The sequence below is a fragment of the Bison bison genome, unplaced genomic scaffold, assembly GCF_000754665.1.
Source record: "Bison bison bison isolate TAMUID 2011002044 unplaced genomic scaffold, Bison_UMD1.0 scf7180017864473, whole genome shotgun sequence".
Taxonomy (NCBI): Eukaryota; Metazoa; Chordata; class Mammalia; order Artiodactyla; family Bovidae; genus Bison; species Bison bison.
Genome location: NW_011495034.1, coordinates 21268363 through 21280566, shown reverse-complemented (window position 1 = coordinate 21280566; position 12204 = coordinate 21268363). Strand labels below are relative to the sequence as shown.

At 36.9% G+C, this 12204-nt stretch overlaps 1 protein-coding gene across 1 annotated transcript in view; it reads right to left on the bottom strand.

Annotated features, from left to right (window-relative positions):
- The window catches only part of RPGRIP1L (RPGRIP1-like), a 98383-nt gene that overhangs the window by 36271 nt on the left and 49908 nt on the right, over positions 1–12204 (bottom strand). The window contains exons 16-21 of the mRNA XM_010861936.1: positions 11110–11261; positions 7769–8147; positions 3573–3763; positions 3344–3424; positions 1755–1859; positions 852–1014 (exon numbers count right to left, since the gene is read on the bottom strand). Coding sequence (XP_010860238.1) covers positions 852–1014; positions 1755–1859; positions 3344–3424; positions 3573–3763; positions 7769–8147; positions 11110–11261 — 1071 coding nt within the window. The remainder of the gene's footprint in view (positions 1–851; positions 1015–1754; positions 1860–3343; positions 3425–3572; positions 3764–7768; positions 8148–11109; positions 11262–12204) is intronic.

The following is a 12204-nucleotide window of genomic DNA, read 5'->3' as shown; positions in this document are numbered from 1 at the left end:
TTGGAAACATGTATTTTGCTGCTGCTGCTGCTGCTGCTGCTAAGTCACTTCAGTCGTGTCCGACTCTGTGCGACCCCATAGACGGCAGCTCACCAGGCTCCCCCGTCCCTGGGATTCTCCAGGCAAGAACACTGGAGTGGGTTGCCATTTCCTCCTCCAATACATGAAAGTGAAAAGTGAAAGTGAAGTCGCTCAGTCGTGCCCGAATCTTAGCGACCCCATGGACTGCAGCCTACCAGGCTCCTCCGTCCATGGGATTTTCCAGGCAAGAGTACTGGAGTGGGTGTATTGACAAATATATAATTCTGTGAAACCATCACCATAATTAAGAGAGTGAACATGTCTATCACCCCCAATATTTCCTTATGCCCCCTGTAAAGTTTTTCCTCTTGCATCTTTCTATTTCCATTCATCCTTCCCTAGGCAACCACTTAAATGCTTTCTGTCACAGTAGATCAGTTTGCCTTTTCTAGATGTTTATATAAGTGAAATCATGTTGTAAGCCTTTCTTTCTTCATTTAAAAAAAATCAAGTCCTCTAGAATAACCTCTAGAATAACTAGATGATAGTACTGAACCCAAAGAGAATATAAAGTCATTTAAAATATATATTTGGAACATGGTCAGCAACAATACTTGCATTCCATTGTGGTGCTCTGAGTTTGAATAAGAAGATATGCAACAATTCCACCTGACCACACCTGATGAGACTGAACTACATCCCATCATTTCTGTCAAGAAACAGCTATCATGAAGTAGACTCATGATTAAATGAAGATGTTCTATGAGGCGTGAACAGATTAAACAAAGCAGAGTCAGGGAAATAATGGTAATTTTAAAAAAGGAAGTCACCTTCGGGTTCCAGTTCTTCAGTTATTTCTGTTTCATCTTCGGAAGACGTCAAACTTCGTTCTGCAAGCTGACCCTCAGACAGTAAAGACACATCGTCGTCCTTTCCTTGCTGCGTTTTCTCAGTATTCTCTTTTACCTTATCTACACTGCTTTCCTGAGGAACCTGAAGAAGCAAAAGCACAGTGATATATTATTGCTTATATCACATTTATAGCATTCTTGCTGAAGCCCTTGAATGATAATAAAGCAAGTAAATATACTGGCATGCACTTTATATTTGATTCATGAGAAAATAATCACTTAAGCTGCACAAATGAAAATATGCAGATAACTTAAAATCTGATTACAAATCATATATCAAAAAGCATTAATCTCAAAATGAATTTTACATTATACTTTAATTTGTATGTGTATTTACTACCTACTAATGTCTGCATAATTATAACTATTCCACTGGTAATATGTTAGACCTTTCTATTCCAGGGAAGTCATATAGAATAGGATCAGTGATATGATTTCTTAAGAAAAAAATTTTTTTTCATGTTTGACTGCACTGGGTCTGCATCGTGGCACATGGGGCTCTCGGTTGCTGCACATGGGCCTTCTCCAGTTGTGGCGAGCGGAGGCTACTCTCTAGTTGTGGTGTGCAGGCTTCTGGCTGCGCTGGCTTCTCTTGTTGCGGACCACAGGCTCTACAGTGTGCAGGCTTCACAAGCTGCGGCTCACGATCTCAGCTGCCCTGTGGCATGTGGGATCTTAGTTCCTGGACTAGGGATTGAACCTGTATCCCCTGTGCTGGCAGGGGGATTCTTAACCTCTGGACCACAAGGGAAGTCCCAATGATCATGACAAAGTATTTAAAAAAAAGAAACCTTTCAAGATAATTTTAATGTAAACACATACCTTGGGAATATGTGAAACAGTTGGCATATCAATTTCTCTTTCTGGTATATGTTCCACTTCTGGCGAAATTTCCTTTCTATCTTCAGGAAGAGTAGAGGTCTCCTTCTATTAATGTGAAAATGTGCATATATGTTATTTTCTATTTTTTACTAAATCCTAAATCATCCTGAGACTTTTTCACACACACATACTTACACACTTAGCATTTACTCTCATAACAACTTTCATACATAACATATAGCGGTATTAATTATATTTATCATGTTGGACATTACATCCCTAATACTTATTTTCTTTACAACTGCAAGTTTGTACTTTTGAGCACATTCATCCAATTTGCCTTCCCCACCCCCTGCTTCTGGTAACCAGAAATCTGATCTCTTTTTCTATGAACTTTTTAAAGTTTATTTTTAATTGGAGGATAATTGCTTTATAATATTGTATTGGTTTCTGCCATACAACAGTGTGAATCAGCCACAAGCACACGTGTCCCCTCCATCCTGAACCTCCCCCAACCCCTGCCCCATCGTCATCCTCACAGTTTTCACAGAGCACCAGGTGAGCACCCAGTGCCCATACAGCAGATTCCCACTGGCTATCTATTTAACACATGGTAGTGCATGTATGTGGTTTTGAAGTATAACTGACCTATAACACTGTATTAGTTTTCTGTTAAAATACACAGTGATCTGATGTTTCTATACATTTCAAAATGATCACTACAACAAGCACAGTGATTAGGCTGTGTCAGCCTACAAAGATACTACACAGTCACTGTGTTCCCCATACTGTACATTTCATATCTGTGACCCATCCATTTTACAGTTGGGAGTTTGTATCTCCTAATCTCTTTTGTCTATTTTTTTCTTTCCCTCAGCCCCTCTAGCAACCACATTTGTTCTTTGTTTCTGTGACGATCTATGACTATGCTTTTGTGTTGTTATGTTTGTCCATTTGTTTTGTTTTTTTTGGATAAGGTCTCTTTCACCTAGATGCAGACTGAGAAGAGAAAGGGTCTAGTCTGAAGCTTGACTGCTGAGGAACTTCAGCATTCAGAGATATGCTCCAGGTGAATGAGAAAAGTTAAGCTGGAGGGAAACTAGGAAGGCATGGTATCCCAGAGGCCAAGAGGGAAAGTATTCCACTCTGTCAAAAGTTACTGGGAGATTAAGAAAGGGACAGGGAATTGATCACTGGATGTAGCAAAGTGACAGTCACTGTGACCTTAGCAAAAGTGGTTTTAATGAGGAAAAGTTTTACTAGTGTGAGCAAGGAACAATTTGAGGAAAGGGAGACAGAATTAAGACAACTTTTTGAAGAGTTTTGTTCTATTTTGCTTTATGGTAAATGGGGAAAGAAGACTGGGGGTAGTATCTCGAGAGAGACATGGGGCCAATGGAAGACTCAGATCAAGAGTAAGATCGTTTAACTTTTACACACAGTGCCAATTACAAAGGTAACATTTTACAGGAAGAAGAAGTGTTTTATATCTGTTTCCCTTTAATCAGGTACGGTATACTATTCATTTGTTTCAAATATTTGTTATGCAGGGGGCGGAAAAAGCAGTGTTCCGAATGTTTACTACTTACATAATGCTGATGTGGTGTGATATCCATAAAAGATACCTTCTTATCTTTAGTTGTTAAACGTCTTGGTTTAGGTGTAGGTGCCTAAGACAAACCAATATGTCAAACTGAGTATAATGAACATACTTTTCAGATTTTTTTTCTCTTTTATGTGGCTATTTATCAAGGAATAATAATAATTATGTAGGAATAATAATAATTTTATAGGAAATTCAAAGTCACTGTTACTCACTGCAATTATAGTACTAAAAGAGGATGTTGGAGGTAGTCTTTGAACAACCTCTGACTCTTCTTTGTGTCTGAAATTTCCTAAGTCTTCAGTTGTTATACAACCACTTGGTGGAAGGTAAGCAAATTTCCATTTCAATATAACATGAATGGTTCCGGCAGGATGCTTTTCATGATCTGTTAACTCAAATATGCCTGTCAAATTACAAAAATAATTGTAATTAATGCTAGAGGGAAGTTTTATTACCATAAGAATTAAAGAACAGCAAAAAGAAACTACCCCACAACTTTACAAATAAGTTTAGCTTTTACTTACAACTCAAATGGCTTAAGAGAATAAAATAAGACAAAAGGATCTATGACAGGCTCATTTCTCAAGCAGACTGCTTTTAAAAGTTAAGACCTCACAGATAATACCTATTCAAAGAGGAGAAAATTAGCTTATAAATATTTTAATTCATTGAAATTAAATTCAGAGATTCTTCAGAATTTTTAGCCTTCTTCTAAGATATTATCTGGGTTATAGCTCAAATAAGAACCTTCATTTTTTACTTGATATTCTTGTGTCTCTATACATTATACATTATATATATATATTATATATTATAATGTACAAAATACATTAAAACTTCAAAATTTATCTATATATAATACACAATAATGTATATATCCTAAGGAGTCCTTATATTACTACATTATTCTAATTTTAAATACATTTTACTGGGATCTGTTAAATCATTTCAAATTAACAGTAGCATAGCAAAAAAGTCTATAAAATAAACAAACCATCCAAAACATAAAGTATCACCTAGCTGAATATGTAATACTGAGTCACACATTTTAATCCTTATACTAGAGTTTGCAATATGAAAATCCCTGACTTGAAAAAAACAAACCTATATTTCAAGCATAACTTTTGTTTAGGGTATCCTTTACTTGGTTCTCAAGTGTTTGACACTTCTTCTAATGGCTGGCTAGGAAAAACTAAACAACAGCTCTAGACTTTAAGTAGAAAAAAAGGATACAGGTGGAATATAGGGAGGTGAGAAACTTCTATAATAGGCATAGGTGAGATTTACAGAATGGCTGAGTGAAGAGATCAGTAAATATTTTCCACAAAAAGCAATGATAACACCACATAAAATGGTCAAAAAAATTCATTTAAGAACTCCGGAAATTGATCAAAGGTATACAACAAATTAAGAAGCACTTGTTCAAGAAAATCTACGAAACCTCAATAAGAACAATAGGAGTCAGAAAAGGCCCTAGTAAAGCTACTTGGCAAATAGATGGGGAAAAAATGGAAACAATAACAGACTTACCACTGCAGATGATGCCTGAAGTCACAAAATTAAAAGACACTTGCTCCTTGGAAGAAAAGCTATGACGAACCTAGTGGTTTAGTCGCTAAGTTGTGTCCAACTCTTGCAACCCCGTGGACTGCAGCCTGCCAGGCTCCTCTGTCCATGGATTCTCCAGGCAAGAATACTGGGGTGGGTTGCCATTTCCTTCTCCAGGGGATTTTCCCAACTAGGAATTGAACCCGGGCCTCCTGCATTGCAGGCAGATTCTTTATTGACTAAGCTATGAGAGCTACCTGACAAACCTAGACAGTATATTAAAAAGCAGAGACATCACTTTGCCAACAAAGGTCCATATAGTCAAAGCTATAGTTTTTCTAGTAGTCCTGTACGGATGTGAGAGTTGGACCATAAAGAAGGCTGAGCACAGAAGAATTGATGCTTTTGAACTGTGGTGCTGGAGAAGACTGTTGAGAGTCCCTTGGACAACTAGGAGATCAAACCAGCCAATCCTAAAGGAAATCAACCCTGAATATTCACTACAAGGACTGATGTTGAAGCTGAAGCTCCAATATTTGGCCACTCAATGGACATGAGTTTGAGCAAACTCTGGGAGATGGTGAAGGACAGGGAAGCCTGGCATGCTGCAGGTCATGGGGTCACAAAGAGTTGGACATGACTTAGCAATTGAACAACAAGAAGCTACTTGTCCCTGGCTGAATGTGAGACTTACAGACTATCTAAACACTGAATGCATCACCTAAGCCATACATTGATCCATAGGCAAAGGGTGGGGGCCTGACAACTCAAGGTGTTTGAACACAACTTTCAACAACCATAGGCTGATCACTAAACTATGTTCAGGCTTAAAATGAAAACAAAAACTTAGCAGAGATATCAGTGGCTATAGCAAGGGAAACAACAACTACAGAACTAGTACAGGCCAAGTCACCAAACAAACAATAACAGCAACAGAAACCCTGTGGAGGGTTAGAATCTACAGATTCTAAAATACAGTGTCCTAAAGGCCCAAATTTAAACAACAGCAAAAAAAAAAAAAAAAAAAAATTCATGAGATACACAAAGAAACAGGAAGGAGAATGTGCTACATACACAGATAGAATGTCACCTAGAGATGCTTTCTCAGGGCATCCAGATGTTAGACTTAGCAGACAAAGACCTAAGAGCAGCTATTGTAAATACGTTCAAAGAGCTAAAAAAAACCATCTTTAAAGAATTAAAGGAAAGTGTGATGACAATGAATTATAAAACAGAGAACATAATAAAGAGAGAAATTATAAAAAAGAGAACTAGAATATATTATAAAATATGGAATATAGCTAATATTTTACAACTATAAATGGAGTACAACCCTTAAAAACGACAAATCACTACGTTGTATACCTGTAACATATTATACATCAACCATATCTCAATAAAAAGAGAGAGAACTAAAAAGGAGTTCTGGAGTTAAAAAGTATAATTACTGAAATGAAAAAATTCAATAGAGGGGCTTAGTAGGAGATACGAGCTGGCAGAAGAATCAATGAACTTGAAGACTAATCAATAGTGATTATCCAAGCTGAAAAGAAAAAAATGAAGAAAAATGAACAGAGCTTCAGAGATCTGTAGGACACCATTAAACATATGAACATATGTGTAACAGGAACCTAAGAAGTGGAAGAAAGGGCAGAAAAAAATAACTGAAGAAATAAGGGCAAAAAACTCCCCAAATTTGATACCTGACAGTACCCTATACATAAAGAAGCTCAACAAATTATAAGTAGAAAAAGCACAAAGGGATCCACAACTAAACACATCAGAGTGGAATTGTTGAACGCCCTCCCCAGCCCCCCAAAACAGAAAGAAAATCTTGAAAATTGTATCATGTATTAGGGAACCATAACAAGATTAACAGATGATTTCTCATTAGAAACAATGAATGCCAGAATCAACTGTCCGATATACTCAAAGTGCTTAAATAAACTGAACCTGATAACTAAGAATATGATATCCAGCAAAACTATCCTTCAGAAAATAAAAGCTACATATAAAGACACTGCCAGATAACAATGCTTAAGTGAATTCACTGCCAGCAGACCTGACTCACAAGACAAATTAGAAGAATTTCTTCAGGCTAATAGGAAGTAATACCAGATGGTAACTCATATCAATATGAAGAAACAGAGGTGAATAAAGGTAATTATATAGGTAATTAGAAAAAGTATAAATATGTTTTTTCCTCATTTCTTAACTGATTTAAAAAACAATTGCATAATTATAAAATTATTATCTTGGGGATTTATAATATATAAAGATAAAAAATACATGCAATAATAACACAAAAGATGGAGAGGAAATAGAGCTATTTGGAATACAAAATTGACACCAGACAGTAACTCAAACCCAAATGAAGATATAAATACGAGAGATGCTAAATACATAAGTTAATATAAAAGTCTCCTATAATTACATATATTCTCCCTTCTCTTAAAGGCCATAAAGTTATATAAAGCAATAACTAACATTGTACTGTTGGGTTTATAACACATAGAGGTATACCATGTATATATATACATATATATACACACACATATATGACAACAGTATCACAAAGGAAGGGGGAAGGAATGGAATTATATTGGGGTAGATTTTTCTAGATTTCAGTGAAAGTTATTAGCATTAAGTTTAAGTGCATTGTGTCACGTTGAGGTGCATATTGTAATTCTTAGAATAACTATTAAGAAAATAACTACAAAAATATAATATTGTGGGTCCAAAGTTTAAGATTATCTTAGAAGGCTAGAAAGATTAGTTACAAATAGATCATATCAATAACACTGAGGAATAATTTAGGTCTTTTTTTAAATAATTTCATGGATTCAAGAAATAGGCTTACCTGAAATACATCTGTCATGTGCCAATGAAATCAGAGGCACATTGACTTTTCCTATGTAAATATTCTCCTGGGTATCACTATCATCAAATACATAAAAACTCAGAGACTCTGACTTAAGGTATCGATCCAAATCCATATTCATTGGCACTGGGAAACACATATGATCATCAAACTGTGGATCATTGCTACTGGGAATGATGGCTGTGTCATGGTCTGCAAAATCAAAAAACTTGTACACAACATATGGGTGTGGCTGAAGGTGGCTTGTTCGGGACTGCAGGTGGTTGCAACATCTTATTGTAATATGAAGTTCATTTAAGTTGCCATCTGTGGAATCAGTAGAACTGAGCTGAGCAGTTTTGGGTGCTTGATGACTTAACTGGAAAAACATACATATTTATATTACAGTAGTAATACAATGAAAAGTAAACAGCAGCTGCCAACCCCCAAACACAATAATTCTGTAAATGGACCAAAAGACTGCAGATTTTCACTTCATAGTGAATTTCTCAGTTAAAGACTCTTGACACTTACTCAAAACCAATATTCTCTAGAACCTGTGTACAGACGCTTTTAGCAGCAACTATAAAAGACTGAGCATACATGTAGAGATTGATGTTAAAACAAACAAACAAAAATAAAGCCAAGAAAGTAGTCTGATGTTTTTTAATTCTATTTAATGCTTAACAAGTAAAGTGAGCAGATAGGTTCAAAGTTAGTTAGAATTTTATTAAGAGCTAATCCTTCAACTATTCCAGTTATTCTCATCATATCTCATTCTTAAGTGAGAACTAATGAACTTGATGGTACCCACTCAGAGAGACAATTTTGTTGTATTTGGGTTGGCCCTCATCCTGAACCAATGGGATTTGAGGACAGCAGATACCTGAGGCCAAGGAACAAGGGAACAGAGTGAGAGATAAACTTTGGAGGGGTAAAATCTTGAATTGGAGGGACTTTTCAGAAGAGAGATTAGCAAAGGGAGTTATCAGGCAGAGTTGGAAGCTACTCTATGGCCCTCTATGGAACTATTATTACTCAGACAATTGGTGCACAAGTACTCTAGCGAACAACTGCCTTGATGAAATGCTAAGCCTTTCCTAGCCAATGTGATCTGGGGCAAAACAATGTAGTAATGCAATGTCAGAGAACTCTCCACCTCCCATGCAGGACCCCTCTTTTACTCTATTTTTGAATCTGGATTGAACATCTGGAACTTTTGATTCTAGAGAAGCTTATAAGAGAAAGAAAACAGAACCGAAGTCATAATCTCCTTAGTGGAGACATGTGGTGGTATGGATAGGGGAAATCTGAGAAGGGAATCACAGTACTGCTTTCCCAGGGCTAGTTAGCATCCGGCTATAGAGGGCTGAGTGGAATGATTTACAAAGTACCCCTTCTGCTTCTCCCCTCAACCCTACCCACAAAAGCTGAAGTTCCACCACTAAATGGCTCATTCAAATCATAAACTGAAATCTAAAACTCTTCAAATTACAAACATTAATAAATCATGTGGTTTCACTATTTCTAATTCCCTTTTTCATAATGGCATTTCCCAAGGTGTGCTCTGAAGAACATTAATCCAGAACGATGATCGCTGGGACATGGGTGCCATTCCTTAAGTTTGGGAATCAATGTTATATTAATCATGGTTCTTTTAATTGAAAGCTATAAAAACTGGTTTCACCAAGCAAATACAATGAAAAGAGACTTTAATATAAGAGCATGCATAGTCACTCAGTCATAGGTCTGATTTTTTTGCAACCCCATGGACTATAGCCCGCCAGGCTCCTCCATCCATGGAATTTTCCTGGGAAGAATACTGGAGTGGGTTGCCATTTCCTTCTCCAGGGGATCTTCCTGACACAGGGACTGAATCCACATCTCTAACATCTGCTGCATTGGCAGGTGGCTTCTTTACCACTGCTCCACCTTGGAAGCCTTTAATATAAGGCTATAGGGCTATTTCACACAACTGTGTAGCAGAAATGTGGTTGTGTCTTAGGAAGGGAATGGGACTGGAAAACTATAGGAATTTACTCTCCATCTCGTTCTTCATTTTTCTCTGTATGCTTGCTCATTATTCTCTTTCTAGATACATTTTCTTCCCTTTGCAGTTTAACATGATGGCAGATGGCTGCCCTATAGCTCCCAGCTTCCCACGTTTCAGCCATGGAGAGTCTTACTTTCTCTTGATCTCAGAAAGCAGAATCTGATTGGCTCAGTTGGAGGCAGGTGGCTATTACTAAATCATTAATTATAATTGGGTGGAGTGGGAGAGAGCAGGATCATCAAATGTACAGCTGGCCACCGGGGGCCCAGCCCCATGGATTGGAAGAGAGGCCAGTTCCAAGTGAAAAAAGAGAACTGTGCCTTGAACAGACATTCCAAAATATTTCTACTATATTCTATCCCTTTGTTACTTAAGTGTATACTTCATGTTTCCTCTTGAGATTCGCGTTATACTCAAATCTCAAAAGAAGCCCTAAAGTCAAGGATCTTATTTAACTTTGCTCAATTCAGTCTTTTCTGAATTTATTGGATCATGGAATTCTTCTGGAAATAAGACTGTTAAGATTTCATGAAACACAGTTTGGAAAATGCTCCTCTGAGGAATTGCTTTTAAACCTCCAATTCTCAGTAAAAGAATATTCATTTTATATTCTACTTTGCATTTCAGAAAGCTACAGGGTTCTGAAACAGCTTGGAAGAAGTTGGAAACGGTTGGAAAAAAAGAATAACTGAAACTCCAAGAACAGCTATTCATTTCCTTAACAGCAGAAATTGTAATTAAAGTTACAACTGATGTGTAATATTAGCATTGCAATTCTATTTTTCAAAAGTGTCCTGAATAGCACAAGGGAGTTCCTTTGGGGTGACGGATCAATTCTGTATCTTGATTGTGGTGGTTGATACATGATTATATACAAATGATAAAACTGCATTGAACTCTGTTTCTTCCTACATAAACATACACATACACACACACACACACACAGTGTACATGCATACACACATAAGTGCATGTAAAAACTTAGAAAATCTGAATGAAGTCTGTAGCCTAGTTAATAGTACTGTACCGATGTCAATTTCCTGGCTTTGATACTATACTATAGTTACATAAAATATTACAACTGGGAGAAGCAGGGTGAAGGCTGCACGGACCTCTGTACATTTTTGCTACTTCCTGTTAAGTCTATGATTATTTTGACATAAAAAGTTTAAAAAAAAGCCACTTGATGGCTGTGAAATAAAGTGATTTCAGTTTAAAGCATGGTAATATAAAGAAATACTATAAAATTTCCGTGTCATAAAAGGGTTGTAAAGTCAAACAAGCTTACCCATTGCATTTGCTCTGGCCCCTTAAAATTTGATGTTATGTATCCCAAAGCCTTTGCCCGTTCTCGATAAAGCCGAATTGCTTGATCCATGGGAACTCTTAATCGGAACCAGTATTCCACTGTGCCAAAATTGGAGATGTCTCCTTTAGTTCCTACAAACCGATACATAATTCACTGTTAAAATGGCCCCATAAATCAAAATATATACCAGTAAAACAAACATCAATAGTATTAGACATTAAAACTATAAATTTTATACTGAATAAAATAATATATGACTTGCACAGATGGTGTGTGACTGGCAAATAACAGAGAAAAAGAGAATAAGTTACTTCTGCAAGTATGAGTTTCACTGTGTGTTAAATATTATTAAAAAACTATGTTTGAGGTAGTCCAATTCACACTATTCCAATCCTCCTAACATGTAAAAAGATTTTTTTCTGATGCTATTTTTTCTTTTTTTTTAAACAAGCTGCACTCAATGCAGTCTGACAGATACAATATGAAATCTCAAAACTATGAATGTGATATTCCACATTATAATTCAAATTTCAAGAAATCTTTGGCACCTTCCTAATTTTTCTACTGTACCACAAGTACAGGGGAAAACACCATACCTATTGCCAAATCTATACTGTATGTAATACACCCGTGCATGTCTGCCCTGCACATCTTCAGTCCTCACAGTGCTGCCGCTCTTTATCTCTCTTCCTCTGTGACGACTTCCTCCATGGCTCCTGGGGGACTGAAGAGCTCCCTGCTTCCTTTGCAGGAATCGAGGATTATGTCCTCATTAGGGCACTGACTGCTTTGGCAACTGTCACTTCACCAGTTTACTTCTCTACCACACTAAGTTTCTGAGGGCAGGATTTTTTGAACCACGTGAATATATTATCTATGCAATCAATAAAATAAAGTCCCTCCCTAGAACCTAAGTCACCTTCTTTCTTTCTTGAGAAGGCTTCTTCGCTTGGCCTCTAGGATCTCTTGGTTTATCTCTTGGTTTATCTCCCTCTTCACTGGTGACTCCTTAGTTTCCTTTGCTGGCTCTTCCTCTTCTTCTCGAATGCTAAATTTTAGAGTTTCTCAAGGCTC